The sequence below is a fragment of the Anneissia japonica genome, unplaced genomic scaffold (genome assembly GCF_011630105.1).
Source record: "Anneissia japonica isolate Jap-2015-1 unplaced genomic scaffold, ASM1163010v1 scaffold44224_len116398_cov150, whole genome shotgun sequence".
NCBI classification, from domain to species: domain Eukaryota; kingdom Metazoa; phylum Echinodermata; class Crinoidea; order Comatulida; family Comatulidae; genus Anneissia; species Anneissia japonica.
This window is the reverse complement of record NW_022706332.1, coordinates 63,381-89,312: the sequence shown is the minus strand read 5'-3', so window position 1 is coordinate 89,312 and position 25,932 is coordinate 63,381. Positions and strand designations below refer to the sequence as shown.

The 25,932-nt window shown below is 35.0% G+C and overlaps 4 protein-coding genes across 8 annotated transcripts in view; 3 read left to right on the top strand and 1 right to left on the bottom strand.

The window, feature by feature from the left end:
- The window catches only part of LOC117106110 (orphan steroid hormone receptor 2-like), a 33,551-nt gene extending 24,023 nt beyond the window's left edge, over positions 1 to 9,528 (top strand). For all 5 annotated transcript variants that reach the window (XM_033247455.1, XM_033247450.1, XM_033247452.1 and 2 more), the window contains exons 7-11: positions 599 to 938; positions 1,517 to 1,738; positions 2,429 to 2,568; positions 3,584 to 3,721; positions 4,050 to 9,528. In XM_033247455.1, coding sequence (XP_033103346.1) covers positions 599 to 938; positions 1,517 to 1,738; positions 2,429 to 2,568; positions 3,584 to 3,721; positions 4,050 to 4,333 — 1,124 coding nt within the window. In that variant the 3' untranslated portion in view covers positions 4,334 to 9,528. The remainder of the gene's footprint in view (positions 1 to 598; positions 939 to 1,516; positions 1,739 to 2,428; positions 2,569 to 3,583; positions 3,722 to 4,049) is intronic.
- Positions 9,529 to 9,712: 184 nt separating this feature from the next.
- LOC117106107 (DNA cross-link repair 1 protein-like) lies at positions 9,713 to 18,011 on the top strand. The gene is made up of 3 exons (XM_033247448.1): positions 9,713 to 9,834; positions 11,171 to 13,896; positions 14,531 to 18,011. Exon 2 carries the CDS (start codon positions 11,171 to 11,173, stop codon positions 13,871 to 13,873), a length of 2,703 nt encoding a protein of 900 aa, XP_033103339.1. The 5' UTR covers positions 9,713 to 9,834; the 3' UTR covers positions 13,874 to 13,896; positions 14,531 to 18,011.
- Positions 18,012 to 20,836: 2,825 nt separating this feature from the next.
- Positions 20,837 to 25,136, bottom strand: LOC117106108 (probable 28S ribosomal protein S25, mitochondrial). The gene is made up of 4 exons (XM_033247449.1): positions 24,936 to 25,136; positions 23,486 to 23,592; positions 22,198 to 22,285; positions 20,837 to 21,684 (listed from the first exon to the last, which is right to left on the bottom strand). Exons 1-4 carry the CDS (start codon positions 25,067 to 25,069, stop codon positions 21,462 to 21,464), a joined length of 552 nt encoding a protein of 183 aa, XP_033103340.1. The 5' UTR covers positions 25,070 to 25,136; the 3' UTR covers positions 20,837 to 21,461.
- A 199-nt stretch (positions 25,137 to 25,335) lies between these two features.
- Positions 25,336 to 25,932, top strand: part of LOC117106106 (armadillo repeat-containing protein 10-like) — a 9,299-nt gene continuing 8,702 nt past the window's right edge. The window contains exon 1 of the mRNA XM_033247447.1: positions 25,336 to 25,510. Within this exon, the coding sequence (XP_033103338.1) occupies positions 25,336 to 25,510 (175 nt within the window). The remainder of the gene's footprint in view (positions 25,511 to 25,932) is intronic.

Genomic DNA, 25,932 nt, shown 5'->3' with positions numbered 1-25,932 from the left:
ACAAAAAATCAAATTTCAGTCTTATTTTACATTTTTTTCATTATTAGGAATGTCTAAATTCATTTAAACTAGCAATTCCGTATTATATTTATAAATCTTTATAACATTATACAAAAATTGTATTTTTTATAAAAACTGAAATTTTGCCGGGAATGGGGCTTTAATTATATATAAAACAACATGCTGTGAAGTTGTTCACGCTATGTTTTGGCCCTATGTGAAAGTATTTCATGGCTTATAAATACAATCAATATTATGGCGTCAATAATGATAACATCAGGCCATAAGTTTTGAGATAAAAATATACTGTATATTAATCAATAATATTGATATCAACTTATGATAACGTATTATAATGTATTGGTTTGAAAGTAGAACGGCGATTTGAGTACACTACAAAACAGATTGAAAATGATGAATTATGACTAATTATAATATTTGGTGTTACTCATTCTAAAATCACTAGAATAAATGTTTGTCATACTAAATTGTTCAAAAAGAAGTGTACGAGTGAAGCTTATTTTCATCGTATTAAAATGTTTTAAAAAGTATTTATAATATTACGAAATAAAAACATTGTATTGTTTTGGCTTCACAGATAAACCAGTGACATCGCGGACTGGGTTGTTCGACCAAGGCATTCTGATAAATGTACCAACAAGTTCAACGCCGCAGCTTAGCACGGAAACGACAACCACTGACTTGAGCACGCTGGCAAGTGTGGTCACTTCACTGGCAAACATGAACAAGAAGGGTGAGACGGGCTCAGCTATTGATGGTCTGGAGGAAGAGATGCTTGTGGTATCAAACGGTGAGGCTGGTGGAGATATCCAAGCGGGAGGGGATAAATCTAATATCAGCAAGGCTTTTGATACGTTAGCGAAGGCATTGAATGCCCAATCAGAAAATGCAGAAGGCGGTGCTTCGTCGGATTCTGGGTAAGTGTGTAATCATCTGTGCTACAAATTGATAAACTCAAACAATTTACTAACTTTCATGCATTATCAATGCCTTTTTAAAAATTAAAAAATATGTATGTGATGAAGTGAAAATTGGTTTATTGATATTGTTAATAAAATTTGGGCATGTAATAAATTTGCTACATTCTCAATTACTGCTCCCAAACTGTGAAAAAATTCTACCATAGGCTGCATCATTTGTTGTTTTAAATTAGCATCCATACATATCTTTCTGTTAATACTTGTAGTATTCTAACAATATTTTCATTGATTCTTATTATATCGCTACTTAGGCGAGACTTTTATTATACCTGCCGACTGCAAACACTGATGATTTCGAATAACAATAAAATTTTATTGTAGCCTAAAAAAATTATTTTTATTATTATTCCTCCCTCCTCCGATAATCTTATAAGTACGCGAAACAAGGAATAAAAAAAATCTTGCCTTATTGATTTAGTTATTATTGGATATGTTATGTGTAGAATACCAGCATCATTACATTTTTCTATTCTATTAAATGAAATTAAAAATTTTATTCACTTTTATTATACTAGGGCTGGAGTTTCTTTCAATGGTGCCTCAACTCAATCAGATGATCAACCTCTTGTGGACTTGGAAGGTGCTATCTTAAATGAGTCACACATGCAGTTTAAATTGACTACCCCCTCCCCCATGCCTCAGTTTCTCAATGTCCACTACATCTGCGAGTCTGCATCCAGACTGCTCTTTCTCTCTATGCACTGGGCTAGAAGCATTCAAGCATTTCAAATTATGGGGTAAGCATTTTTTATTGATGATAATGTTAGATAATGATTTTCGTTCAGCGTTAATCGAGAGTGCATTCGGTTGAATAGAAAATAGGTAATAACCGTAAGAAATAAATTAGTTTTTCATGCAAAATTGCAAAATTTTCAGCTGATGTGATCAGATTGAAATTTCGCAGGTGATTACCTCAACTCCCTCTTTTTATAATTGTAATACAGTAATGAAGTTTTCGGTTCTGATCTTGTCTTTGATTTTAGCCTATCAAATAAACCTTATCATTGTCGTTCATTCCTTGTTTCATTTAAATTTTGATGCTTCAAAATTAGTTTTATTGTTAGTTTACCAAATAATTCTTCTGTCGTTAAAGAGAAGTCTGTTGATATTTAATTTGATTCTTTCGAACTTAAAATTAAAAAACTATGTATCTAGTTATTATGATTGTTCAATTGTTTTGTAATTGATTTTTTCCTTTTTTTTCTTTGTTTGATTTTTGTTTTGCAAATTGAAATACAATCAAGTAAAAATTTAAAAAAATAAAAAAAATTATTAGTTTATCAAACAGAAATATTGATATTGTCATTAATAACATTTTTTTTTTTGGTATAAAGGTGAAAAACAATTAAAGAAAGTAGAAATTGTATACATTATTTCATGGCAGTGTATTCATAGCTTTATTTAATCATCATTCGTTGTATCAATAGGAGTGACTGTCACACAGCAATGGTACAGAAGTGCTGGAGTGAGTTGTTCACTTTAGGTCTCGGCCAGTGTTCCCAATCGATGGCTCTATCCACCATCCTCACAGCCATTGTGAATCACTTACAAACCAGTCTACAGCAAGGTGAGTCGCTAATAGACCTTTCCCCTAAGCGCCGCCCCTTGGATATTGTTTCTCAGGTCCCATAAAACATTAGCGTAAATGTACATGAACGCGAACATTTGTGGCAAAGACAAGCCAAACCAGTCACTCGTCGGAAAAATCAATGTTTTGTTATTAATACAGGGTTTAACAGTAAAATGAGAGCTATAAAATGGTAAAAGAATCATTTAAATCCAAAACTTTGTTATGAAGTTACACAAGTTTAAACATATAGCTGTTTAAAGAACAATATTTGAGAAATCAGCCTTTAAAGTTTACGATTTCAGGCATTTCTTAGGAAGAAACCATCACCAAATCGTTAAAAATTGTTGTTTTTAACATTGAAAATGAGGAAAATAACAGCATAGCATGATGTATAGATATATAAAGGTTAGTTTAGTGCAATAAAATAGATTTCCAAAATGTTGAAATTCCAGCATCATTTTGGCCATTATTTCCAAAACAGGATTTGTGACGAGTGACTGGTTTGGCTTGTCTTTGCCACATTTGTGGGTACCTGGTGGGGTTGCCTGCTCCTGCGCCGAGATGGCAGCAACACTTAAGAATGTGGACCCAATGACCAGAGAAAAACTTTAAGCACTTTCTGTAAAGAAAGGCGCTATATAAATGATTAGATTAGATTAGACAACGTGTTTGTTGGACATGCGTGTATCCCTGGTGCTGTCCTGATTGGTCAGTTCAGTTTGATTGACACTCTGGACCTCAGACACTGTATACTAACTTGCGTAGGGTCTATACGATACCTATGATACCATGCCATCTTGGCCTGCTGCGTTGTCATCTAAAATACTGGCATATGCAAAGACTTTAGTACTAACTACTTAATGCCTTCTGCATTTTTATCTTCAGTGTCTGGTATATTGAAGGCATAGGTACTATCCCATTAATGCCCTCTGTTTTATCATCTCAAATGCTGTATGTGCCTGTACTTGTTATCAGCATCGCACTATAGAGAATAAATTCTTGAATATTTCAGATAAGCTTTCGGCAGATCGTGTGAAGGCAGTAATGGAGCATATTTGGAAGTTGCAAGAGTTTGTCTCGACTTTATCCCGGTTACAGGTTGACTCAAATGAATATGCATACCTGAAGGCCCTAGTGTTGTTTAGCTCAGGTAAATTTACTCCCCAAGATTTTATCTTAAATTTTTTTATATCTTCGTATTAATATTGGAGTAATAACATACAATTCAGTTTTTATACTGCCATATCTAATTTTTTTATTATTATTATTATAATGAAATTTAGTATGAAATGTAAAGTGTGTGATGTGTGTAATTTACCCATATGAGCGAAATGTCATGTCATACCCATATGTAGACAAAATCATTTTAAAACTGACAGTGTGGACAAAATTTATAGGAAGCACCAATTCTCAAAAAGTTTATCATTGCGATTTATGTTATTCAATTATTAACAACAAATTATGTTCTGTTTTGATAGATCACCCAGGCTTACCGAACCCAAAACAGATCAACTTGTTTCAGGAGAGAGTATTGAAGGAGTTTCGGGAATACGAGGGCAGCACGTATCCCAACAACCCAGACCGTTTCGGCAAGTTGATCATGCGGCTTCCAAGTCTCCGGTTACTCAGCCCCACCATCATGGAAGAGCTCTTTTTCGCAGGTCTTATTGGAAACGTGCAAATTGACAGCATAATCCCGTACATTTTGCGTATGGAAACAACGGATTATAACGCACAGATAACACTAGCTGTCTCCACCTGAGTGCACCCTCACTTGCATGTACGGCCACCTCAATTCTAGCCTTGGGTAGCTCTGATATTTGGCCGCGGAAAATATTTTCATCCATCTAATCAAGAAAGGAATTTTATCTCTCGCGCTGGCTATCCATTTTACCTGTTAGGGGTTCAAGACATCGCCTAGAATCCAATTTTTGGCCGTACAATGTTAGCTCAGGAGTTTCGTCCTAAGCTGGAACACTATATTTGCCGTATAGACTGAACACAGGATTTAAACAACGGCATCTTATAATGTATATTGTTACTTTCTGTCAGTGCTTGTGTTACCATAGGTTTACTTTCAAGTAGGTTTTAGTCCTGTATATTTGATCAGCGTGGTTAAACCACATTATGTTCTGACTGTTTTTAATGTTGATGTATTATCCTTATCATGTTTTTTTTTCGTTGGATCAAAGGTGGTGGTAATGTTTTAGAAAATAGGGTTGGGTATTGAAGAGTGCCCTCAAGGGCAAAGTGTTGTTGCATGAACATTATGTAAATGATAGTTTGCTAAATTTGTTTATCTATATTATATATATAAAAATGCAGACAAAATCTTTAAATTCCGCTCCTTAAAAAACTAGTTAGCTGTTTCTTACATTAATTAAAATTCGTTTACAGGTACGTGATTTTTAAAAATTTTCAATTTCGTTCTTATTCCAACTCACATGTAATTTTGATTTGCTCTAGACATTTGAGAGGTGTTATGTAATGGTTTGTCATCTATTAATACATTTCATTACAGTGGATTGTAATTAGCTGGCTTTGATTTTTAAGGCTACTCTATGTAATGAACCACAAGTTACTATACCATACTCATTTTGCATATAATACTCAATGCACATATCTAGAGCTCATTTCTAATGTATTTTTTACTGATAGTAGTAATAATATTTAAGCATTTTTTCAATTACTGGTCAGCTACACTATTATTAGCAACATGTGTAAATACTGTGTTGATTTTATGCTAAACATTTTTCTATTATTAGCAACATGTGTAATGTTACTATTATTAGCAACATGTAAATGTTATGTTAATTTTATGCTAAACATGTCAGCTACACATACATAAAAAAATTGGATGATGTTACAATGACTAGATTGTCGGATGGACATTCCATTAAGTATCCTCCAGTGGGTGATATGTGATGATTTCAACAATTGTGTATTCCAATTCTTCTATAACTTGATGTGTGACTATTATTACTATAGTAATAATCATCAGCCATTCTTGTCATCAGTGCAGGCCAACAGCCCTGAAGCTCCTACCTCTCTGCTTTTTCTGCACCTTAAAGGCCAATGACATCCTACCTCTCTTTAATTCTGTGCCGTTCAGGCCAGTGCAGGGTGAAATAAGCCTTTTGAAGATCGTATCTGTGCCATATCAGGCCACTACAGAGTAACAGCCCACTCAAACTTGCCCTCTTTTGCACTTCTCGCATCCAAATCAATCATTCTTGAAGCAATCATAGAGAGTATGTTATTAGTAACTTGGAATTTGATGTCACCAAGTTGTATAAACAGCATAATCTCCTTACGACCTTTTACATGCAATTGGTTATCTTATCTTTTATGTACTGTACCTTCACAGTTTCACCAGGAATAAATTGTCATGTAGTTGCACATAGACAGTGACCAGTGGGTGATGTTGAGTATCAAGGCAAATGTATTAACATACATATTAGAAGTATATGGTTTCAGTGGCAAAATTGGCTGAATATCAGTTGCACTCAGTTAGTTAAATATCACCAAATATCACCTGATTGTACCAGCTAATTCCCCCATGCTTTATCATCGAGCCTTTCCCACTTAACCTTTGCACCCATCAGAGCTTGAAGTGTAATAACGTTCTAAAATGATAATGCCCTAATCCTCAACATGGTCATTGAGCATGGAAATAAGAGATGGGTGTACTGTATTAAACCATGAAAGTTTAATTGATAAACTTGATAGATATGCTGCCCAATTCATGCTACAAATATTATATAATTGTATTCCATTGGAATTTGTTGTGTATGTTCTGTATTTTCTTTTATAAATAGTTGAGATGTTACAATATACTGTAGAATAATTATGTTATATATACTTTATTTTCGCATTGTTTTCTTTTGTAATTACCGTCCTAGAAACAATGTCTGTTTTTTTTTTTTTAGTGTAACCTATCATCAATATCTGTGCTGCATGTAAATTTTAAAATAGAACTGTCTTCAGACACTGAATGAATGTCATATACTAATAATGCACCTGACATTTGAATCCTCTTCCCCAGACACTGGGCTAAGGGTGCTTAGCTGGGAATGTATCTTTCGAAAATGTTATATTACAAGTCCAGACCACCGAACAGCAATGAGATGAGAGGGCATCATTTTAACATATTTTCTTGGCCCAGTCTCAGGTTTTTACAGTATAAATTTCTGAAATACTTGCTACTCATTTTAAATTCCAGCCTTCTCTATCTCTTCTTCAGTCCTAGATATATCCCTGCACTACGGGGACACAAATATCTGTACTTCTCCTGCTTAGTCCTGGCTAGTGCCCCTCTAATGCGTAAATCCGAGGCCCAGGATTAAATTGACATAACGGTTTTGGCGGGGAAGTAACTCTCTCGCAACTTTCAGAGCCTTTGTGGAAGTTTTTTTTTTCTGGACAGTTTTTGATGTTTGAGTTAAATTCTAATCAGTTATTATTTATTGAACGAATTGTAAAAAGATTTTTTCGTTTGTGCTAGCCAGAAATAGTACTGCATGTCAAAGTAACATAAATTGCACCTCCAGATTATTTTGAATTGAATTTTCTTACATCCATTTCTAATCACATGATGAAATTTGACTTGTCATTCTGCATATATATATATTTAAAAATGCCGCATTATAAGTGTTTATTATTGTAGGAATCAACACATGGGATCAATTCAAATTTACAAATTTATCTTTTCTGGTTTTAACAGTTTTGATGTACAAATGCTTCCATTTGCCAATATATATGGGACTATAATTGTATGATTCTGAGAGGGAGTATTTGGGGTATTTAATCCAGAGCCATAGATAGAAAGAGTTACGACATTGAGAATTTAGAAGCCATTCTGTGTCCAACGAGAACCGCGTTCTCTGTCCAACATGATCCGCATTCTAATTATAATTTCTATGTAATTACATGTAATTCGCATTTAATTATCAAGCAGTATTCAAATTCTAAAGATAAATTCTAATCACGCTTTTGATATTAAATAGTTATTAATTATATAATATCAAAAATGCAATTAACATTTGTATGTGTTCAAGATTTGGACACAAAAATTGACGGTGTGTACCACGTGACTTTCGCAAACCGAGGAGCGGAATGTTGCAACTCTTTATATATATGGCTCTGATTTGATATAAAAAAAAAAAAAATTGTAAATGTCATGATTCTAAATGTCCTGGTGATGGGTTGCCTTACTATTAGTGCTGCTGATTTTATTTGGGTTTTTAAATGACATCTGTATAATGGGTTTATTTGAAAATAATGACATTACTCTTAGGTTTGTAAATAATTTTGGATGTTGCTGAAATAGTAACACATTAGTTAAAAAAAAAAAGCCTCTAGATATTTTGTTATCGTGATCACCATTAGAGTTCTATCTACTCTATTTCTGTGACAAATATCTTGCTTGCCTATGTTTGTGTGTGATGTGGCATCATCCTGCCTATATATGGTGTGATGTGACATCATCATGCCCATATATAGGCAGGTCATGCAAATATGTCACATAAGCCTTTGACAGTGTGGACAAAGCTTTTTCTGTCCAGACTATCAAATTTTATCTTACAAACACATGCGACATGTCTAAATATGGTCATGATGACATCACATCACGACCATATATAGGCACATCATGACTATAAATGGGCATACAACAGTTTTTTGTCATCTCTCATTGTATACTACTATAGAATTTACATCATCTGTAGTTTAGAGTATCATTACATACTGGTACTTGGCTATATGATGACATCATTGTATAATATTCGTTAATGACATCATTATATGGTTTACTATTTGATGGAATTGTATAGTTTGCTGTTTGATGACAGTATAGTTTGATGACATTATATAGTTGGCTGTTTGATGACACCATTAACTATTTAATGACACTTATATTAACATTATATAGTTTGCTATTTAGTGACATTGTCTGCTATTTAATGACAATTTGTATTTGATGACATAGTCTGCTCTTTTGACACACTACTAGGCCTGCACTATACAGTTAGTCGGCTATTTGATGACATCATAATGTAAGTTCTATATTGATGACATAGTCTATTTGTTGACTTAATTATATACCCTCTATTGATTGATATTGTTATTGTTTTATTTGATGAAATTATTTCATAATGCTAATTGATAGCATTACTTTAAATTGTTATTTGATGACATCATTATAGTTTGCTATTTAATGACATCATTAAATAGTCTGCCTTTTGATGTCATATCCTACTGTTTGATGACATCAGTAGTTTGCTATTCGTTTAGTGACATTATGTTGTATGCTGTTAGGCGCAGTTTGTCAGATTTGAGCAAAGTGATGTAAATATGTTGGATAAGACTCTACTCAAGGTATTTTTGAAAAATGGTAATAAAATGTCATTTACAGATATTAATTATAGGTATTCAATTAGTGATGTAGACTGCAGTTATTTCAGTTGTTTTCATTGTGAAATTAATTACGATGTGTAATTTTAAAATTTGCAATGTTAAATGATAGGTTATGTCTAAACCGATGAATGTTCTTAAAAATATCCTTCCACAGTTTGATTTTGTTGCGCAAATTTGAAAAACTGCGCATAACAAACATGCTGATTTGAGATCATCTTTGTACAGTAGTTTACAAATTTATAAGATCGTAATTTAGTCAGCTGATTGATAACATCATTCTACTCTACTAGTTGATGACATAATTATGTAGTCTGCTTTTAGATGACATCATTAATTTACTGTTTTATGACATTATCAATAGTCCACAGTTTGAGAATTTATGTTAGAGGATGACTTGACTGTATTATTGATGTTGGCTGATTAATGGCATCATGGTTGTTGATGTCAATCTGTAGTATGGTTAAGATGTGAATCTTTTGTATGTCTCTGTTATTGCAATACTGCTGTGCTCTGGCTTCTCAATAAAATATCTGATACTACTGAGCTCAATGTTAAATAGTGATTATCTCTGTGTGGTACTCCTAAATGATTGAAATTGCGATTCGAGGCAAAAAGTGAATTATGATGACAAATAGTGATTATCTCTGTGTGGTACTCCTAAATGATTGAAATTGCGATTCGAGGCAAAAAGTGAATTATGATGAATCTAATACCAGACGTTGGTGGCGCTATTTGTGATGGAAGTGGGAGGAGTTTTGCTGGATGAAAGTAGGCGCTAAAATGTTTTGCATGTGTGAATGCTAAGTAAAGGGCAAGGCTTGTCAAACAGTAAAAAAGAGCATAAACAAGGTAGCGTCCCTATTACATCAGTTTTTAGGTCTGGTCTTCGATATTGTAGGCTAGGCCCTCCTTTACTAGCTAGGGCCTACGCTAGGCCTAGCCTCCTGGACCTAGGCCCTACTTGCTATATAAAATAAGGGGATACGGATAGGCTAGGCCCAGGAGGCCCAGTGCTAGTCGGTAGACTAGTAGGGCTAGGCCTAGGTCCCCCTATAGTTAGAGGCTAGGCACTAATCTGTACTACCGATACTAGGGCCTGGGTAGCCCTTAGCTCTAGGTTAGGCATTACATATTAAAGCCCTCTTTCTATGCTAGGCCTGGCCACTGCACTGCATGCTAGACAAAGTACACACCACTCATAGAGCAAAGGGTCTTCTCTTATGCCAACGCGTTTGAGGACAAGGAGGAGCTTTCGATTTGCGCCATGATGATGCAACGCTAGAACGGATTAATTCATGCGTGACCGTCTTACATTCTGATTTGGTAAATTGCATCCTAGAATCCACGTGACAACTTAACATTCTCGCATGTGCAGATGAACTATTAGTAACGTCCTTACATTTTATGTACTACTGCATTGTGCAATCAGAAGCCTTCTGTTTGCTATCAGAGGCTTCCTTTGTGATGTATACTTTAATTTTGGTATATTGAGGAGAAAACTTGTGAAAAGTATGAAGTATTTTTTGGGAAAAGTAATAATGGGGAAGTTCGTGAAATTTATGTTTTGAAAATATCCTATGTATTAAACATAGGACGGATTGCCGTATGAATAGTTTCATCTGGTTTCTGTGATGTATGAACATGAAAAAATTCTTGTAAAGTAAACCATTAAATATACGTACTGTTTGTGACATTTTGATCCCTCATCAAGGGATCTTCATCAGACAGTGACTGGTTTGCCAGTTGTTGACGTTTCGCGATGTAGTGGACCGACCTCTACCATTATTTCAGAACTGAAGTTGGTTGTAAATGTCTTAGAAAGTTTGTATTGTTGTTAATAACTCCATGTATGATAAACGATTTCATTTTTTCCTGTCCTGTGTCTGAATACTAAACAATATGCAGGCCGTGTTTGATGGATGATTCCATTTTTTTCATGTATGATTAAAAATCAAATTTTTATGGTTTTTGCATAATCTTTTGGAAACAGACGGACAGTGGTGAATACATATCCTCCTTTGACGGAGGTTTTAAATATAAATATTAACATATTTTGCTAAAAGACCAACAAAATGTAGTGGTTTTTTTTGGCTATAGTTTTTTAGCTTTTTAATGATTAACCACTACCTATTATAATGTAATCATTGTTGTTGTTGAATTGTGTTACTTTCTGTATTAACTGTAGATGAATGGATGCTGCATACCAGGTACACTACTTGCTGTAGACTATTGGAGAACACGGAATTGTCCGGCAAAGTTATTCTTTCTTTCCCATATGCATGCAGATCACACATCTGGACTCTCCTCATCATGGAAGGATAGAATATATTGCTCAGAAATCTCAGCCAAACTCCTGAAGGCTAAGTTTAATATCAGAGATGAGTTAATATGCCCTTTAGAGACTGGCATGAGTCATGTGGTGGATCTTGATGTCTTGAATTCTATCACAATTACGGTCACTCTAATAGATGCACATCACTGCCCCGGAGCAGTTATGTTTCTGTTTGAAGGATATTTTGGCACCATTTTATATACAGGGGATTTCAGGTTTTGTGATGCAATGCTAAGAGACCTTGATATTTTAAGTGGTAAAATCATCGACGTCCTTTACTTTGACAATACGTATAATTCAGAAGAGTTTTATTTACCATCTCGGGAATATGCCAAAGAACAAGTTATGCAGATCATTGAAGATAATCAAAACCGTGAGATCGTTCTTGGTATGCACTCTCTTGGCAAAGAAGATCTTTTGGTTGATATTGCCAGGAGATTTCAAACTTGGATAGTTGTAAGTCCAGAGAAAATGAGTCTTGTGAAATTATTAGATCTTCCAGATGTCTTTACAACTGATATTAGTGCCGGTTGGATTCGAGTTGAAAAAAATATGAAAATCACCAAAAAAAATATAGCAATCTGGAACAAAGAGCAAGACACTATTGCTATCCTGCCAACAGCTCTGTACTTTAACTCTCAGGATTATACACATACATCAAACATTCATGTTGTACCTTATTCAGATCACTCCTCCTACTATGAACTTTTGGAATTTGTGGCACATATAAAGCCAAAAAGACTCATTCCAATTGTAAAAGAAGGTAACTCATACGCAAAGAGAAGCATTACTCACTTGCAGCATTTTGATACCTATCTGGACCAAAGTCCTCAATTTTTTTTTACTATACCTGAAGTGTTGCAAAATATTTCTTTTAATTCTGTACCTACTGTTAAAAATGTGACTCAGAAGACAATAGTTAGTGGATCAAAGAGGAAGCATTCACTTGGGGTGCAGTTCTATGACTCACCAGAAAAGCAACAGGTGCCAAAACGACCTAAATTAGATGATGAAGATCCCACTGATGAAAACTGTGTATTCAAAAAAAATATAGAACTTTCAATGGTTGAGATGAATGAAGATACCACTGTGATAATGAACGTAGATGAGAATTCCCATTTACTTGGAGAAAATTCACACCTTACTTGTGTTACTCAGCAGAAGGATGTTTCACATTCAAATATCTTGTACTATTTTCAGAGAAAAGGGACAACTTTATCAGATAATCCTGAAGTAAGATGCAGTACTTCTCCAAAATCACTTTCAAAAACAGAGCACAACCTAACAAAGGATTATTTAAGCACTGAAAATAATTGCGGCCAAAATGAAGAAGTTGAAGCAGTAAAAACAGAACCAATAGGAAATCCACAAGATCCTCGGGGTACATCAGAACTAACTTCACCAAAATTGTTTGTGTTGCCAGAAACAGAACAGAAACTGAATGATGATTTAAGCACTGAAAATAATTGCAGCCAAAATGAAGAAGTTATAGCGGTAAAAACAGAAACATCTGATAACACTCAAAGTTCTTGGGATGCATCAGAACCAACTTCTCCAAAATCATCTGTGTTGCCAGAAACTGAACACAACCATGATTATTTAATCACAGAAAATAATTGCAGTGAAGGTAAACAATTTATAGCAGTTAACACAGGAGCATCTGGCAAATCATATTTTCAGGATAAAGCAGGACTGACTGCTCCAAAATCAGTAGTGTTGCCAGAGTCAGAACATAACTTAAATGCAGGTTCAAGCACAGAAAATAATTGTAGTCAAGTCAAAACAAGAGCATCTGGCAACTCAACAAATCCTTGTGATACATCAGAACTAACTTCTGCAAAATCAGTTGTGTTGCCAGAAACAGAACACAATCTGTATAATGAAAATCATAGCAGCCAAATTGAAAATATGATAGGCTCCATAAAAACAGGAACCTCTGGTAACCCACAAGATTTTCAGAATACATCAGAACTGACACCTCTAAAATCAGTTGCGTTGCCAGACACAGAACATGACTTAAATGATGGTTTAAGCACAGAAAATAATTGTCAAAAAGTCAAAACAGGAACATCTGGCAACTACCCAGGTTCTCATGATGCATCAGAACTGACTTCTCCGAAATCATCTTCGTCGTTGTGTTTAAGAACGGAAAATAATTACAGCCAAGGCAGAGAAGTGAAAGTAGAAACAGGAGCATCTGGTAATTCCTCAGATTCTTTAAAGTCAACAGAACTCACTTGTGTTTCAAGAGCTGCAAAATCATCTTCAAGTAATCCAGTAGAACCCTCTTTCGATTTAAAAAAATGCCAAAAAGTAACAGACACATCTGATCATAGGTCTTGTACAGCATCATGTTCCTACATATTATCAATTTCAGACATAACCGAACTGCTTGAGTCTCAGGTGGAAACTGCAATGCTTGATGATTTAAACAGTAATCATAAAGTGGATGCAGAATATTTCAAGTCTCTAGTTATGGGATTAAAACCAGAGCACATGATGAAGACCAAAGAGGAGAAACAGCGATGTTTATATGAAGCCTTCCAGATGTTCTGATGACTACTTGATACCGGAATGAAGTTAGTATTTTTCTTAAATCTAAAATTCTTAAGTCACACTAAGCACATTTTAAGTATGCAACATGTTTACAATGTGGGTTATTAGATTCCTATATCAAACTTCTCGGGTATCCATAGGCATGAAGCAAAGCCAGAGGTCCCGAAATGATTTTTCTAAGACAGAAAATGGTTGTTTGACGAAAAACTGGGAAACGGTGAATGAGATACAGATTTTTGATTATTTAAAAAAAAAGTTTTTTGACGAAAAAACTGGGAAACGGTGAATGAGATACAGATTTTTTAATATTTAAAAACTGGGGGTGGGGGAAAGGGGGTTAACCGCCCCTTTTTTACACCTTTTTCCCCAGTTTTTAAATAATTAAAAATCGGTATCTGATTTACCGTTCCCCAGTTTTTCATCAAACAGCTTTTTTTCTGTCTTTGAAAAAAGCAGTTATACAACATAACAAACATTTTTTTAATCCAAACCCTGACTTTAAAAACTGGGGGAAAAGGGGCGTGCCCACACTTTTTCCGTCAGTTTTAAATCTGTATCTCAATAATCGTTACCAAGTTTTTTCATTAAACACCATTTTTGTGTGTTAGAAAAATCAGTTGTACAGTATGACATATCAACAATTTTTGTTTCTTCCAGAGATTGGTTTTAAATGCTCCTCGAATTGGCACAATTAGTTTTGCTAGGTGACGTTGACTGCATGACACATCGCTGAACTCTGATCACATGATTGAATGACCTTTGGAACATGTTTGGGTTTTCAGCCAGTACCAATCTGCAAAAAATAAAAATTGAGAGAACGAGTTCAGCACTATTACTATGTAAATGTTAAAAACAAATCTATAGATTCGCTAGTATACAATTAATGAATGTTTATGAGTGCAGTGGGAAGAAAATTTTCAAGAGTTGCAAGATTGACTGTTTCATTCAACGAGGCGGAGCCAAGTTGAGTAGCACAGTCAACCTTTCAACGAATGAAAAACAAAACATTCATTTTTTGTTTTATAACACACCTAAATAGATCGGTTCGGCCTAGCCTGGCCTAGGCCTATCCTCGCAAAACCTAGGGCTAGACTAGAAATCAGTCATCGCATTTCGGAATTTAAGAGCCGAATTCCTCACAGATTTTGCGCAAGTTTGAGCTAGTTTTTGAGGTATCATCCACGCAATTAAAGTACAACTGTTTACAGTAAACAAAATCTCTAATGCATTGCACACTGCTAAGTTCAGCGAGAAGTAGGCCTGAGAAATGTTAAGGGTGGTGTGCGACATCATTTCATGGATTTAACCCTCTGGAAAAGTCAGTCTGGCATCTTTTTAACCAATCAAAAGATTGTATTAGGTTGAAGTCATTTCGTTTCCATAGGCAACGTGCAATGGATGATTCGGATGGAAGAAAATGCAAAATAACTAATATACCTCTGGTACAAAATCAACCAATCAAATTACTGGGATCTATTTAGGTGTGTAGTAATATTGGTTAACTTATTTTTTATTGTCATTGATGTCGTAGTATCTTGTTCAATGTTACTTAATGGTATCTCCAAATAATAGTTTAAAAATTTCTTGTTTTGCAGATGTATATTGTTATTTAACTTTCAACTGAAAATTACTTACATCAATCAAAAAAGTGTTTAAATATTATATTTCTTCAAGTCTTTGCATACATTACCCACCTTCAAGTTTTTCCGTTTATCACCGCAAGCCATAATATTCTTTCCAATTCGCCCCTAGACAGTAGTATTTCAATTGTCTTTCAAAGTAAGATTTGTGTTGAACCCATTTTATTTATAGATCAAGGTCTGCGGCGATTTGATGTGGCTGAACACAGTATCTGCAATCTTTTTGAAGAACAATTTGTTGTATTATTTCACAAAGTTTGTTTTTACAGTCACATCTTTTTGCTGTGCAATTTTTATGCGCCCCTATTTCTCTATTATTTATTTGCTTTGGCATTCTGTTTTTTAAATGACTACTCACAAAACGGAGAGACAATTAGAAAACTGTTAGTGGTAGTTGCCAGGTTCTCTAAAATTTACATTTTAAATTTTACGAACATGATCTATACAGACTAGACCATCTCCTTTTTTGTCTGTTTGTACAATGAACGGCGCAACAAGATGTTGGCATGACCGTTGAACCTTCTTGGATGTGTTGAAGTAAGCCATAATATGCTTTCTAATTCCCTCCTAGACAAAATTCTATTCAAAGTTGACCGTCTCCTTTTTTGCCTGTTTGTAAAATGAACAGCGCAACAAGATGTTGGCAGGATCGATGAATTTTCTTGAATATGTTGCTGTAAGCCATAACATTCTTTATAATTCCCTCCTAAACAAAATTCTATACAAAGTTAGACCATCTCTTTTCTTTTGCCAGTTTGTACAGCCAACAGCGCAACAAGATGATGGTACCCTGCTATCTGTTATTTGGAGTTCCAATGTACAATTGAAATAATTATTGTTCCTTAAAAACATAATGAGTGCTACTAAATGTGATGGCCAGTTTCATAAAAAAAAACCAAAAAAACAATAAAACAAGAGAAAGCCCACATTGCAAACATTTTGTTTTGCAATGTTTGTGAGAAATAATCCAGGAAAATGCCTTATTAAAATATAGAAAATTAGTATTTGAATACAGAAAGCTAAATTTCATGAAACTTGAGATTGAAACATGATTACATTGATAGAAATTAAAAGAAAAGGTTATGCAGCTTGATGAATGCATGCAACATACCGCATTGACGACTTCTTTTGGTGATATTTCACTGACCCTTGTTTGTAAGTCTTTGATTTTATTTTAGGCAGACTACCATCCAATGTGAGCGGTCTATGATAGGGCATCCGCATCTTGATTGGTGAATTTTTATCGGATGGTGAAGTCAAAGTTAGCTATTATGCAACCACCCACCTGTGTCCTGTAGCATCCATACTGTAGCTCATGTCCGATGTTAAAATATAGGTTAGTGGATTGCTGTCTGTCATTTACTTTGGTGCCTTTTAAATGTTACAGCTCCAGGTAGTCTTTAAATAGTCTTTATTTTAGGCAGACTACCATCCAATGTGAGCGGTCTATGATAGGGCATCCGCATCTGTATTGGGCTTGCCTGGCTTGTATCGGATGGTGAAGTCAAAGTTAGCTATTATGCAGCCACCCAACGGTGTCCTGTAGCATCCAACTTAGCTGATACTGATGTTAAAACACATGTTAGTGGATTGCTGTCTGTCATTACTTTGGTGCCTTTCAAATGTTACAGCTCCAGCTAGTCTTTACATTTTTTAGTAATGGCCAAGCTGGATAGTTTCGCTTACTCTGTCTAACAGATCGGCTGGCATATACGCTACAGGTTTTTCTTCTTGCCTTCAAACGCTAGCAGCAATAATGCTCCAAAACCATCTCAACAAGCATCTATATAAAGTACAAAGGCTTGGTTATGTAGGCATATACCAAGACTGTGGCAGAGGGTAGTTTAGATTTTAACTGCTCAAATGCTCTACTACATTCATCTGTCTAATGAGTACAGTAAAAAAGGGCTCTGATTACTTCTTTAAATCCAGATTTGGTACTTTCTTCTTGGGTTTGCTTCATTTAGCTGTAAAGGTAGCACTTCTAGGATAACCCTCTACAAACCTCCTATAATATTTGGTTAGCCGAAGGAAGCTCCTCAGTTCTTTGGCATTTTGGGGTGTAGACCACTTCTACATGCTGAGCACTTATTCTGGATCGATTTGAATGCCTGCGTCACTCATTATAGGCAAGGTATGTCACTGACTTTCAGAAGAAGTCCACTCTAATAAACATACATGATCTACATAAGACGCAAACTGCATGTAATTTTCTTTTTTACAACAAACTTCCACCAGTAACGTCCAGTCCTTACAAAGTTATCCAGTTTATGTAATATAAAAAAATGTACTTTCTTTACTTTCATGTTTTCCTCATCATTGAAAACAAAGGTGTTACATCCAGTGCTGCATCACCGATTACTTGCAACATAGACGTCTGGGTGGCATCAGCCTTTCTTGATATGCCTGAGGCTACATTATATAGTAAGAATCTCTGCTTAAACTTTCTCCAATTCTTTGCCACATTGCCAGTCAGGTGGAGTGGTGCTAGGTGTGCTGCCATATTATTAAGTAGACTTTTCCACAAGTTTTTCATACCTAGTTGTTCCCAGACGGACATTGACAGCAGGGAAGGCTTCTCTTTACAAACTCGCCAGACTTTTAGTGAAGGAGTATTTAAGATTTACTCCACCAACTTCTCTGATCCTGGAGACGGCTGAAGGACTTCCCATTCGAGAACTGTTGGCCTCTTCAGCTTCCTGGTACAGTACCACCGGACCACTGCTCGGTCTGTCTGCCTTTTTCCAATAAATTTCAAAACCTTTAAATATTTTAAAAAACAACCATATTCATTATTAACTCTAGAATTTAGTTAACAATTTGTTTGATAAATATATATACAGTACAAGTTTTAACATAGGACGACAGCTTATTAAATTGCACCAAGGCATGTTTAATATTAGCACTTTTTACCTGTGTGGGTACCTTGGTTCACCCACTATTTACAGTGTGGACAACACCATTGCAATGGCCGCACACCCAGTTCAAACAAGTAAATGCATTGTAGCCATTGTGGTTCCTTATAAACATTATAGTCCTTGTGGCACATGCTACATAAAGTTGTCATTGACAACAAATATTTACCAAGGGGACCCGGGTAGAATTTTTACCAGTGCATTGGATATTTTCTAATGTTATTTGGACTCTAGGGCTACATGTATTTTCTTTCCTCACTTCTTTGTTTCCTTTCCCTGGCCACGGTTGGTTTCCTTTCCCTGGCCACGGTTTTCTTTCAAAAATTTGATAAGGTAGTTGTCTAAGTTGCGGGCGATATCATCGGGATTGTGTTGCTGAGCATCGGGTTAATTGATCACTACTTCTTGTGGGTCAAAAGGAATAAGGCACATTTACGGAATCCAGAACCAAGGTTAGCAGCAACATTCAGGCTCACTGGAGACAAGACCGTTATACTCCAGTCACTTAGAATTTTCTTCCACTCCACTTTCATTGGCCAGAATACAGCAACATCTGGGGTTGTGTCATGTGTGTAGAATTTGGTTGTAGAGCTGTAAAATAGGTGTTATTTTCCTTAACAGCAGTGATTACTCATAGGCAGAAACGTGATACAATTATTGAGTGTACGGTACGACGGTGACATGGTTGCAAAATTTTCATGTACTGACCTACCAAAGTTACTCCGAATGCCAAAGTTAACCCACTTTAGATTACTTTTTAATGCAACAGTCTGGGTGGTTGGATCTTTCTTGTCCAGCTCTGTAGCTATAGCATAATCCCTATTAAAGCTTCTTTGAATTCCTTCCTCCCATTTTGCTAACGTTCATGGGCTTGGGCGTGGGCAACAATTGAGTGTAGTGATTTGTAGTAGTACCATGTTGATATACCGTAAATGCTCGAATAACCGCTGCAGCGCTTATAACATTTTTGGAGGCTTCAGTGCGGTGCTTATAAAAAATATTGCCATGGCAGTTTCCATGCCCGTTCCCATGTTACCTATCTCACATATTCTCGTAATTCAGTAGGCCTATCATAGGTCCTACATCATCATAAATAAACCTTATAAAGAAATGCTTGTGTCTTCATTGTGTTATTTATTATTTTAACACTGTAGACATTGTATTTAAAACCCGGTTTCATTACACACAGGATAATTACTCTCGATTAAGCACCGCAGCGCTTATTCGAGAGCGACGCTTAGCAAAAAATCATGTTTGGTGTGGCACTTATTCAAGCATTTACGGTACTACAGCGTTATGTTTGTGTTGTGGCCATTGAGACAACACAACACTGTATAAATTCAACTGTAACTGATATTTTATTTAGTCTAGGTAGCATTTGTCTGCCCACATGTGTAGCGTGCATATATACAAAGAGCATGCTTGTAATTATGCAACACATAGTACACTACTTAAATTTCAAGCATTAATCTATCAAGATCTGAATCACTGTATTAAATTGCAAAGAAAAGGAAATACTGTGCTCTACTGTGATAATGTTTACCCATTTTGTTCAACACTCAAATTTATCCAAAGGAAGTTGTTGATTATAAATAGTAAACTGAGGTTAACTTGTTGAGTTGCAGAAATAGATTCACAGTATTGGATTATTTAACACTATATTATATGGTTTGTCATTTGTTCAAAGTTATAAATCAGACATTGTAAAACAATATGTATTGTACAAATGTATAACATGTACATACTACACTATTTTTAAAATGCTTATTTATGTGTACATTATATGTAGGAAACAAGTTGTGGCTCATTAATGGCCAAATATTAGAGAGAGACATCTTGAGATTGCCTTAATTGTTCAGTAGGGAGAAGGTAAAGGGAATCAGCATTAGTATTAAATCAAAAATGATGTTTAACTTTGTGTGTTGTGTAAAAATGTATGTACAGTAGATTATTTTAGGGGTCGTTCACAATTGTACACAGTTTTTTTTTTGTACACCCTCCCACTTCTTTGAAAGTATACATAAAAAAGTTAATTTTGCAAAACCATTCTCCTTTTTTTGTGAAGAACATAAGTACAGTACTTGGTTCCATTATAATTGGTCATAAAAATCTATTATTTTAAAATATTGCATATGCAAAGTGTGAACATTTGTCTACCCCTCCACTCTCTGGCATACTGTTTGTACACTAGTGAAAATGCTGATATGTCATTGTGGATGACCCCATAAAGTATAGTACAGTAGTAACACAAGTTGTGGCCCATTATTTTAAGAAGAGGAAAGATAATCAGTATTATCATAATGTAAATTAAAATAGTGTACTGTAACTTGTCAAAAATGTAAAAATAATATATGTATGTATTATATACATGTTGTGCCAAAATCATTAAAGAGATGATTCAAGATCTGTTAAATACAGTATGTAATATTTATTTCTTCTATCATCATCATAAAGTAGTCTTCCACTACACTGCAGGACCATTTGCCAAGATAGTTGCATGAAAAACATAAGTCACCACATTTTGACTGGGGAGGGTACCTTTGGCTGGTGGCCTTTGATATTGGAAAATAATTCACAATCTGAAATTAAATTTTGGTGGTGTTCTTTTTCTCCAATATTAAAAATAAACCAAAGCTTCAGGATTCCACAATGTCAAATAATTTGGAAATTTTTAGCTCTGATGAGGAGCTCTAGAAACACTTGGCTGATTAATAGATCCGTTTCAGATCTACCGCCTCTATTATACTGCCTACATGAGGAGCTCTAGAAATACTTGGCTGATAGATTAATATTTGATTGATTAATAGATCTTTTTTAGCTGTTCTCTCTCTATTATAATTTCCTCATCAGAGCTTTCAAGATTATGAGAACTTGTTTCATTGTAATTTAGCTTTCTCCTGCTAATTTTATTACTACATATTGGCTGTGGGCCTGCTGTGTTTTACTGTCATGCTTTGCTGAATTTTTATTATAGTGTTTTTTCTTTCATCATTTTTTTCATCATTCAAATTTTTCCATGGCAACATTGTTTGATCAAGCATCAGGAAGGTTTATTTGAATACGTCCCTTTCCGGCTTTTAAACTTCCAGCCTTCAAGTCCATGAATTTACCACGCATATGATCTGGAAGTGGCACCACACCGGGACAAGGGATCTGGCCAGGAATCTCGCACATGCACTTTCTGCCAAAACGCTCTCCAAAGTGGGCGGGGTTTACCAACTGTCTTCGTGCCAACTCTTCAGCTGCTAAGACCACTCTAAACAGATTTTAAAAAATATTTATATTTACTCCTCATTTGAATGAATGATAAATCATATAGGTCTATTTTTAAATAGATTTTTTATAGCAATATTAGTTGAGAAACAGAAGAACTAACATTTATTGTTCTAAATATAATTACAGTTCTTCCTCCAATTAAAGGCAACTTTTGGGACCTGGGTTTTCATGATCATTAGCAGTTTTGCCCTTTAATTAGAACAAATATTATTATAAAGATAAAAGATGTTCATTTGGGAATACAGAAAATGGTCTTTTGACTATGCATTTGTCAATTGTAGTCCCGGCATGGTTTCATTTATTTATAATCACAGTATAAACTACATAATAAAATTTTAAACTCCAACTACACAACGCAGAGGACCAAGGTGTGAGCATGTTGCATGAAAATTTGAGAACCGTGAATTTGACCTATACCAGTACACCAGCCAAGGCCGGACTACAATTGACAAGTGCATACATGTATACTGTACCAAGAATCTAGCAAACTTACTCAGATTTTCCCAATACTTTATTAAGACGTTCAATTATTTCTGATTGACTGAAATTATCAATATCAATCAATACTTCTTTACTACCATCTACAAAAAAAAAAAAAGAAGAAATTTAGGCAGGATTTTTTTTAGACCTTGGGCCAGACATTTTTTATTACTATACCTTATTTCGCAAACTACCGTATTGTTGTTTTAAGATTGTCAGAGGAGGAGCAAATAGCTTGCCAAAAACCATCCAGGCGGAGGAGAAAATAAAAATATAATTTTAATGGTGAATGTATACACTGTAGTACTGGGATGGTTAATGCTTTGAATTTATATAATTAGGAAGAAAATTACATATCTTATTTTTGGAGATTTCAAGGCACAAGAAAAACTTTTATTTTTTTCTGAAATTTTAATTTCATTCATGGTTACGGGTGCACTAACTTGACCAAAAATAAAACTATTTTTATTCAAAATCATTATTGGTTGGTGGCAGGTTGGCTAAACAAGGTATAAAAAAAGTCTTGCCTTGGTTAACAAACAAATGTTTAAAAAGATCGTCAGAGGAAGATGGAATACAAATAAAATTTGTTTTTGTCATTTGGTAAAATGGTTCTGCATATATGTTGAAGCTTGTGGTACACCACGAAAGAAAATCTCGACGTTTCGATTGAGATGCTTCAATCGTCTTCAGGAGAATAATATCAGAATAAAAACAGATATTATTCTCCTGAAGAGCATTGAAGCATCTCAATCGAAACGTCGAGACTTTCTAAACTACAACAGTTCTTTTCAGGACTACATAAATCTTCAGCTTCAACATAAATGCTATTACTTTGCCATGCAAACCTTCAAACAATATTAAAATGGTTCTGCCAAATAGATCTAGGCAGAGAAAAAAATCTTAATGAAATATTGCTAATGTGCAAGCTGAAAATTTGTGTGGTCATAAAAAATACAATGTTGCAACCATTCCAGTTATCTAATTGCGAGGAAGAAAGATTCCTTAATGAAGATTTCATGGCAGTGGCAAGATTGAATTTCCGAGCTAAAACAGGCCAAAAAGAAAATATTATTGGACAGCGTTAAAACTATGTACTACTACCAGTCAGTATCATCTTCACTTGCTGTCTGACATAGGAAGTGTGTCCAGTTTCTGCGATCTTTGGAGCAAGTAACACCTGTCTCTTCAATCAACAGTCTGTCCAGGGAGTGTGTTTGTCTCGTCTGATGACGTCCTTCCATGCTGCACGAGGTCTTTTTATGGGTACACCGTTAAAACAAATATAGTACTGTACTTACCCAAGAAACATCTTATAAACGGTGATGGTGTGAGGTTTTTCAGTGTTTGCATTTGGACCTTCGGATTATTGTACTGCAATTGTGGCAGGTTGTAGAACACAAAGTCTCTGAAAAATAATTAATTGAAAATAAATACAAAATGTTTATAAAACGAAAATTAAAATTAAAAAAATATGAACATAGTTTTACACTTTTTTTTTCTACAGTATAAGAACCAGTAAAATTTTGCCCAGGCTGAGTGTTATTTTTTGGCCGATTTCAGGCTCTAAGTGTTCTTATTTTGTTCTTAATATACACACTCTTCAAACATGAAAAATTACAGTAGTATTGTACAGCAGTATACACTGTACTTGAAAGTAGGTAAAAGTGGCCCCGGAAAAAAAGAGGCCCCCGCAACAAATTGGCCCCAGAAAAAAGGCCCCAGTAAAAATGGCCCCAAATGACAGGTAGGCACACCACTGTACTGCATTGAGGGTATTACATAGTCACACCTACTGCACATACAGTAAGGTAGACATAATTACTTGGGTTTCTAGTTTTAAAAAAAATAAAAACCTCATAAATTTACATTTTACCTCAGCCTCAATTTGTTCTTATTTTGTTCTTAACTTTTAAGCAATTTCAGCCTCAATGTTATTATAAATGTGTTCTTATAAAAAAATAAAGTGTATAAGTGCAGATAAATTGGAAATAGGGCAAAAGCCTTCAGTTTTTATGGATTTAGCCCTAAAAACTGAAGAATATGTAACATAAAATATACTTTTACAAAAAAATCCAATACAAGAAACACAATAAATATGGCACAAAATAAAGACAAGCACCACAAAAACTGTAATATTTTAATAAGTAATATTAATAATAAATATAAATTTCACTAGTTAGACGGATATTACACATTATTATATATACAGTATAAACTTATTTACAGAGTACTACAAATTGATTTTATCACGAGAAATCAGAATGAATTTTAAAGTCTTGTACAGTACGATCACTCCTCTAAGTAGCGAAATTGAAGTTGGAAATACATTTAAAGTAAATAAAATACCAACAATTACAAAGGCCTACCAATAATAATGGAAATAATGAAAAACACATTGGATTGGCCAGTGCCTTTATTTAGTAGACTGTGTCATATCGATATGATTGGCTCCACTCTCTGTGCACTATACACAAAATGCTGTCTCAAGCATGTATGAAACAACAAAGTTGTGCTCAACACTGGACATGGTGAACAAACTATTAATTGATATATCATGAAAATCAAACGGGGAAACAATTTATTTTTTGTGACGACAAGAAGAGAAAACGACGCCTGAGAGCAAAGTTAAGCTAGGCCTAGCAATTATTCTTGCATAGCACAGCTTGCACCCTAACTCCGTAGGTTCTGCCGCAGGAAACATGTCGTCGGGCAAGCCTAGCTAGCCTAGAGACAGAGGGTAGATCCTACCTAGCTCCTTGGCTCTGTTTTCCAAACGTATTATACGTAATTGTGAAAATCTGTACACGATCTATTAAATGCACTTTCCCATCTTTGAGATAACGTAATGTTCTACGCAAAGGGAATTTGCCTATCATAGGCATATTTGCTCTACATAAAATGTTATTTACACCATCACACAACAAAATAATTCACACATGTTTTTTTCTAATGTGTAACCTTTGACTCTTGACGCAAACTTATATCAAATACATTATTTAAAATTATATAATCTTATAGCATATATTATATAATATATTTAGAAATAAAGCTATAGAAACCTATATATTTTGAATCCGTAAAATGTATTATAAAGATAAAATAATTAGATGAATAACGTATTTTTTAGAAAACGTTTTCAGTTTGCAAGATGTCTGCGCCCTATCGACTTTTCAGTGGAAGACTGAACGTCACAATTATTTCAATATTTGCTGCCTCTGCTTCAATATGTGCAGCATATAAGTTGTTTGAATTTTATAATAAGCTAAAAGTAGCTGATTCAAAGCAAGCTACGAAAGACAGTTCGGGTGTAACAAATGAAAATGGTGAGTAAATGCAAAGCCTCCAATCTTGGGCCGAGACAGCCCGGCTGGGACCCCGGTCGGATTAGTGAGAATACCAGCGAAGTAGCCTAGGCCTAGAGTAGTATAGGCAAAGCTGTGTAGGGCCAGGGGTTAGTGAGGTGGCTCATTGCTCATTGTTATCGTAGGTGTTAGTGTTTAACGTGAGTTCTGGTTGAGGCACAATTAATTATCTCAATATTATTAGTAAATGATGATTCATCTTTGACTTTGTTGTCTAGGCTAGGCCTAATAATTAATTACGAAGTGTCTATGCTTACGCCGAGTCGTAAGCATTAGTCATAGGCTATGCTTACGCCGATCTATTGAGCATGCGCAGGGCTGGCGTAAGCATTTTTTCGAGGCTATGCTTACGCCGATCTATTACTCGTTGATCTGCTTACTAT

Bases quoted from the DNA above. Each gene is read 5' to 3' on its own strand.
- LOC117106108 (XM_033247449.1), bottom strand. From the start codon at position 25,069: ATGCCTATGATAGGCAAATTCCCTTTGCGTAGAACATTACGTTATCTC. The intron at 23,593-24,935 runs GTAGGATCTACC...ATTATTTTTCAG, and splicing joins AAACAGAGCCAAGGAGCTAG to AGACTTTGTGTTCTACAACC. The intron at 21,685-22,197 runs GTAAGTTTGCTA...AAATCTGTTTAG, and splicing joins AAAGTATTGGGAAAATCTGA to AGTGGTCTTAGCAGCTGAAG.
- LOC117106107 (XM_033247448.1), top strand. From the start codon at position 11,171: ATGAATGGATGCTGCATACCAGGTACACTACTTGCTGTAGACTATTGG.